At 40.4% G+C, this 7,410-nt stretch overlaps 1 protein-coding gene across 1 annotated transcript in view; it reads right to left on the bottom strand.

The window, feature by feature from the left end:
- Positions 1–5,080: 5,080 nt before the first annotated feature.
- The window catches only part of PELI2 (pellino E3 ubiquitin protein ligase family member 2), a 221,703-nt gene continuing 219,373 nt past the window's right edge, over positions 5,081–7,410 (bottom strand). The window contains exon 6 of the mRNA XM_029237238.1: positions 5,081–5,891. Coding sequence (XP_029093071.1) covers positions 5,325–5,891 — 567 coding nt within the window. The 3' untranslated portion in view covers positions 5,081–5,324. The remainder of the gene's footprint in view (positions 5,892–7,410) is intronic.

The raw sequence follows: 7,410 nt of genomic DNA, 5'->3' as shown, positions 1-7,410 counted from the left end.
TTTTTTTTTTTTTTTTTTTTTTTTTTACTTTTGAGAGTGTCTTTTGATGCACAAAATATTTTAATTTTGAAGTCCAGTTTATCTTCTTCCTTATGTTTGTGTTTTTTGGTGTTTAAGAAATCACTGACTAATCCAAGGTCACAAAGGTTTTACTCTGTTCTATAGTTTTTGCTCTCTGTCCATTTTGAGTTTTTGTATATTGTGTCAGGTAGGGGTCTAACTTCATTCTTTTGCATGTGGATATCTAGTTATCTCAGCTCCATTTGTTAAATACTCTTCTTTCCCCATTGAATAGTTCGGGCACCCTTGTAAAACCGAATGCATCCCACAATTGTAACTGGCTATGTTTTTCTATAATAACGCATCTTACAAATCATGGCATCTTAGATTTGTTAAAGTGTTAGAATACTTAATCCTGAAATAAAAGCCTATATAAATTTATATTTTGGGGGGGGATGAAAAATCTATTTCCCTCAACAATACTAAGACTCCTTAAATATCAATGTGATGAGAAAAAAACTGTCAAATACCTTTTCTTATGAAAGACATACTAGTTTAAGGCTTGGAGGCTTACACATAATGCTGTGTTGTTAAAAGTGAATGAAGATTGTCACAAAGGTAGCAGTATGACTATAATGGCCATGCAGAAAATCCATTAATTCTACAAGCCAGGTTAAATTCTCCTAGAAGTGAGATTTATTTGACAGTGATGTAATGTCACAAATATAAACACCAATGGAATTTTTCAGATAAAAAAATTGAGGGCTTCCCTGGTGGTGCAGTGGTTGAGAGTTCGCCTGCCGATGCAGGGGACACGGGTTCGTGCCCCAGTCCGGGAAGATCCCACATGCCACGGAGCGGCTGGGCCCGTGAGCCATGGCCGCTGAGCCTGCACGTCCGGAGCCTGTGCTCCACAATGGGAGAGGCCACAACAGTGACAGGCCCGTGTACTGCAAAAAAAAAAAAAAAAAAATTGAGATTTTTCAGAATCTTGGTTTAAATAGGTATTGTGCAGAATATAAAACAATGATCAGCTCAACTGTCTGAGATCGAATTATAAGTTTGAAAAATGCAAAAGTCAAGTCTACTTTTACGTCCACTTCCTATCTAATGTCCTGATGAAGACAATGACTCACAAACATACTGAGATCCGTTTAATAGTTTCTGAAGATTTTTCCTGTAAAATGGCTTGTATTTCCACAGATATAACAGTGAAGAAATAAACTTTTCAATTTGACATGAAATATAAAAGAACAGTTTTACAAATATATCCATAAAATTTAACTGCTCATAACACTACACATGGTAAATATGACCAACCTCTTAGCTTCTAGACTATTTAAAACAGAGAAACAATATGTCATCTCAGCTAAAAAGAAACAACTTCCCTTTCATCGAGTTTATTTTTGTTTAGAAACAGTTAAGTAGAACTGGAAAAATACTTGCTTTTCCCTATCTTCCTCTAGGGATTCTTCATGAGGGTGAAAACTTGAGAGGATATTAGTTTTACTAAGAAGAAATACTGAACCTTCTTCTGTTTTACTGATTCAGTAATGCTTGCATTCTTTTAAAAAGATCCTGGAGTTGTCTCATTGGTCTTCGACTGGGTCATAAAGAAATGATGACAGAGCTGTGCTCTCCTTCTAGCATTAAAGGAGGAACTTCATACCCTCAGCCTATGAAGGTTAAACTCTGGGGTTGTAAGAGCTACAGCCAAAAGAACAGTGCTAGATCCAGCTTAAAATCAAGGTTCTGTGGTTTGTCTATTAGAAATTCCACTGTTACAAGGCAGGATTGCATGAAGATAAGTTTTTTAGCCAGCATTGACAATGTTGTGATCATATATCCTTTCATGCAAATCCAAAGAACAGAATGGCTGTAAAAAGAAAAGTTGATCAAAATCATAGAACTGCAGGTAACAATTCTATAATCTATGTGAGACTTAAATTAAGAAAGAGAAAACATGCTCCTTTTTAAACTCTCAAAAAGTGCCCAAATAACAATACTGAGCTCCCAAATGACAGGGGTTTGAATTTTTTTTTTTTTTTAATGTAAGCAAAAATAAAGCATGGAAGCTTTATGAAGAAAAGAGTTCTCCTCAACTTTGCTAATATAGTAGATGTAATAACTTAAAATAATTTCCCTACTGCTACTGGAAATAAATTCTACTACAATCATGTGTATGCCAGTTCCTGGCATATTTCTGCATCCAGATTCATTCATCTCCTTAAAGGAGCCCATCATTTTTCCAATGGCTTTCTCCTTTCTTTAAACCCTAACCCTGAAATTCTATAACCAGTTATGTCACGTGGCTTCCCTGAGGCACAAAGGTACCAAACTCTATAATTAACTATCGAGGAATGATAAATATGCTCTCTATTTATATTAAAAGATTTTAATTCTTTTGGGCTACAGTTAGGGAAAAAAACCCAGAAAGCTTAATACTTACTCTGCAGTGTGAACTGTAGCCCTTCTTGCAAAAAGCGAAACCAAATAAGGGAAATGTGTTGCAGCATGCATGACCTGGCAGCACCGATTAGTAATAATAAAAACAATTCCAGACTAGAAAAATATTCAGAGTTGTATCCCATTCACTCTAAATGTTTTTTTTTTTTTTTTTTTTTTTTTTTTTGTAATAAACTGGTGTAAACAACTGGAAAAAAAACCTATGGGAATACATCATTGGAGCTCTTCTGGAAACCTAGTCACAGAAGGCATTTCAGTCAGGCTGAGATCAGGATAACTGGTCTGCAATTTCCTATGTGTACACCTGGGGAGTGGAATTTGCCCTTGAATGTATGTCAAGCAAGACATAAAAACAGACATAACCTCTGAGAAGTTACCTTTTCTGAACTGTATTACTGTACTCTGAGCTAGAGTTCTTTATTCTCATTTTTTCCAGAGAAAAAAAAAGTCTCATTAACCAAAGTTAGCAGATCTTACTAGCAGTGGCCAAGATGAGCCTGGCGTCCTTCTGCAAACGGGCCACCTTGCTGTGGTTCTTTAGACAGGGGAGAGGGGACCTCACTTGGAAGTCAAAGGAAAAGGTGTGGTGCTAACAGAGGCGCGGGGGTCACTGTTGCCCCTTCCAAGAGCTTGGAATTTCTACCCAAATTTACTAAAAAGTCAAACTTCTCAGGTTGGAAGATAACTATTTTGGGGTATATGTTGCATGTGGAACTACCAGACCTTGAACTACTATAGTCCTTGAAATAGAAAGTTATATCAGATGGTAACTTTCTGGAAAAAAAAAAAGTTTCTGATAGGTAAAATCCAGTCTTTCTAGATGTAAGACTATTTATTTACCTTACAAGATGCTTTTTAGGGTTATCAAGACTCCTCAAACCACTTTCAAACCACATCGCAAGAAAAGGGACTGTGTGCTTCCTGTATCATTTTGTGGAGCCTAAAGCAGCACAGACTGAAAAGACATATTCCATCAGTAAAAGCTAATCATGGGAGACTCTGGCTACATCAAAAGGCATTGGATATATTCTGGGCAATTTCATTGTTCTCTTTCATTCTCTGTCTGCAGGTCAAGCAAGCTATACAGAATTGAGTAAGCTATCAATGAGAGCACTGTGGTTGGATTTTCACAGCACTTAAAAATCACCAAAACAAAAACACCTCATAAACAATAATCTCCTCTGAAAAGTAAAGCTATTTGAAAACTGAGAGGATGAAATTTTTATATATTAAGTCAATTTAAGCAGCAGCAATCAAGACTAATAGATCTTATCACGTTAAGGAAAAGGGCTTTCAAAATGGGTTAGGACAATTGAAAATAGGCAAAATATTTGCTAGTAGGCAAACCATGGAAAAACCAATTCAAACAGGAATGCAGTAGATTAGAATCATATAAATCATATATCTTTACAAAGGTTAAAAAAATGCAGCATGAATCTGCAATGGTCAATTTAAGAGGATGTTAATTTAAACATACTTGCTCCATGTGGCAGGAATCTGTTTCATCCCAGCCAGCTCTGGTAGTCGCATGTCCTAAGGGATCTTTACATCACGGGAACAGTGATACACTGGTACAGAGCACAGAGAATGAACATCCAAGAAGTATTATTCAAAATGAAATGAAACTAACAGAGAGGGCTGGTGGAGCTCATATGAAATTCTGATTTAATTATTCCTCAGTAAACACTCATTTGCTCTCTTGAAATCAGTAATTTCAAATGCTCTCTGCAGATGTACCACTTGGTGTTGTGTATATCTAATGATCACATTTAAATTTAGTTTGGTTTGCAAACATTTTCAAAACTTATAGGGCTCTGTAAGCTGCAAGGGAAGGTGACAGATGGCAGAAAGGGGGTGAACAAAACTGTATTGTTGTAATATGTTGCTTTTTAAGTTCACGGAATTTTGGCTTTCTTAAGAAAAACTTAGGAAATTCCAACGAGTAGTTTTAAAAAGTAAAATCTTATTTTTAATCACTCTTAAATTATTCAGTGAGCAAGTAAACTTGATATTACCTGGGCCATGTTTTCTGCTGCAATAATCTCTCTCAGTTAATGAATTTTTAAGAGCAGCTACATTTGAATCAACCAAACAGTTCTGGCTATGCAAGATGAGAATCAGGGCTAGACCACGTCAGACCAAAAATAACAAAAGGCAGACTAAAAAGTTACGGGAAACTCTTTGTTTGAAATGCCAAGGTATTTGATGAATGTGTGTATAAAGTAATTAAATTCCACTGAACTTTAAAAAAAAAAAAAAAAAAGACATGACAACATATGAATATCCCCTCCCCTCAAAAGAAAAATCAGAGAAAAGCCCCAGATTTCAAAACAATCACCTGTGCCTAAGGTCTCCTGTCCCCCAACATCATCTTATAGAGCTGCCCCTTTGGTATCTGGTCAGATTCTAACCTGTATCAAGTATTTCCAGATACGGCATGTCTAACACCTATACCACACAGCACCAAAGTTTGCAGTTAAGAGCCAACAACTTTTGAGTAAATTTCTTCTACAGTTTTAAAATGGGATTTAAAGTCCTGTCCAAATTTAACAAAGAAAACTTGTTTTAAAAACCCCAAGGTTAAAACAAAAGTATGGCATTTTAAATCCAATTGTTACAAAGATATTATGGTTTAATTAAGCAGACTTCAATGAGGATGCTGCTATTTTGAGCATGCAACACACCACTGTTATCATCGATGCCTGGCATGTTTCATCACCACGCCCTTCTTTTTTCCCAGCCTCAGGACCCCCTCTCCCCTTAATGAACGGTATTATAAAAAGGTAAAATCTAGAGTTAGTGGCAAAATCTTCACAGTAACTTGTTAATAAAGTCGTCGTCGATGGCTGTAAAGGGCATCAGTCAACTGGACCTTGGAAAATCAATTTGATGCAGTTCTGTTCCCCAAGCAGCTGCGTGGCACAGAAAGGGCAGGCAGCATGAAATGCGTGAGTCCCGTGAGGCAGCGGGATCTGAGACCAATATTTCGCAGACTTCTCTGAGCACACATGTCCACAAGGGGTGAAAGCATGAGTGGGTGGTCCCGCGTCTACATAAAAGCCCGCCTCGCAGCCGAGCCAGAGCGGCACGTAGGGGCCCACAGTCCTGCACATGGGACACTCCCTCTCGTTGGCCTCCGTGTCGCTCCGATGGCCCCAGTTGTGGTAGCCGTGCACGTGGCCACAGCTGAGGTACGCCCAGGGCTGCTTCTCCTCCACCACCTCTTTCCTGTTGATGCTGGGAAAGGCCAAGGTGTTGAGCCCCACGGGACACTGTGGCCGGGCAGCGTTGATCTCCTGCCGCAGGGCTTCAATGTGCTTCTGGGTTGGGGTGTGAAAGAGGCCATCTGCTGTCCTCCAGAGCAGGGTGGCCCCGCACAGGTCGATGAGGGAGCCGTCCTGCAGGACGTTGGTCTCGCTTTCCACCTACAAGTTTGACAGACATGCCTTTTAAAAGCAAAATTTGACAAACCATGCTAACGTTTTTGTCCTCTTAAAGATCATCTCTGTAGTCAACACAGGGGGGCAGTTTATCCCATGGCCTTCCTGCAAAACAGGACTAGGTGGGTAACTCACCCTCCCTGAACTTCCCTTTCCTCATCTGAACGCTGGATGTAAATCATGTATGTGAAACACACAAAGCCCTAAGCACGGATACATTTACTTTACATGTTCAATTAATGTAGTGGTTATTTTAACAAACGTCACAAATCTCCTTAGATTTTTAGTTTTCCTCCTCAAGTCAACAACACAACTCCTCCTTGGTCTCAAGGGACAGGAGATGTCCAGCCAGTCCATCTGGTGAAGACTCATGCTCATTTAGACCAGAGCCAATCCAGAAGACCCCTAGGGGGGCCCTGCAGTAAATACTATAGTGGTGCCAACGACTCTTGGTGACCTTCGGCTTCACACAATCTATCATCTATCCTGCATTCCTAAGGTCTGGAGCAGAAGCGCTCACTGTGAGCTTTGGAACATCATTTAATCCCAGCTTACCCTTCCCCCTCCCTGTGTCCTCAAGTCTGTTCTCTACATCTGCGTCTTTATTTCTGTCCTGCCCCTAGAGAGTGGCTGTGCTACGTACCAAGTGCTCACAAGATTGATTAACAGCTGACAAGCAGCACAGTTAGACATGATCCACAGGAGCCTGACCCCTGTCTCCGTGGGCCACCTGTGCTCTATGGATGCACTTAGGTGCACTGCCCTCTGGCACGTGCCATGAGTGACCTCTGCCAAGAACTCTCTATCCCGGCTCACCCCACCCCTAGTCTACCCCTGGGCCTGGCAAACTCCCACTCATCATTCAGGGCTCACTTGGATGGCACTTTGCCTGGAAGTTGTCCTTTAATGACAACAGCGGTCCTTCCCCAAAAAAGTATCCAATACTGGTAGTTAGAAAAAGCTAAACTCCCAACAAAATGATAAATCTCAATACTTTACAGGAAAAATACGGTGACTGCTTTTTGAATAGCGTTTAAGTCGCTGAAGCGCTCTCCTCGCCCCACTCCCACCCTGAACACCTCCTAGTCTCCTCCCTTCTCGCCGGGTGTCAGGAGCCTCCCTTCTCTTCCTGACCACAGGTAATTCTCGGGAGGTCTCATCTCTGCATAAACTTTGTAAGAATAAGAACACTGCTGTGGTAATAAGCTGGAGTTTAGGCTATGTTTTTCTTTGTTTTCCTTATGATTATTTTTATTCATTGCTTTTTCTTTATAAATATATTTTATTAAAATATACACAGGGCTTCCCTGGTGGCGCAGTGGTTGGGGGTCCGCCTGCTGATGCAGGGCACATGGGTTCGTGCCCCGGTCCGGGAAGATCCCACATGCCGCGGAGCGGCTGGGCCCGTGAGCCACGGCTGCTGAGCCTGTGCTCCGCAACGGGAGAGGCCACAACAGTGAGAGGCCCGCGTACCGCCAAAAAAAAAAAAAAAAAAAAAAAAAAA

Source organism: Monodon monoceros, unplaced genomic scaffold, assembly GCF_005190385.1.
Source record: "Monodon monoceros isolate NGI ecotype Baffin Bay Population unplaced genomic scaffold, NGI_Narwhal_1 Super_Scaffold_21, whole genome shotgun sequence".
Classification (NCBI taxonomy): domain Eukaryota; kingdom Metazoa; phylum Chordata; class Mammalia; order Artiodactyla; family Monodontidae; genus Monodon; species Monodon monoceros.
This window is presented reverse-complemented; position numbering and strand designations above follow the sequence as displayed.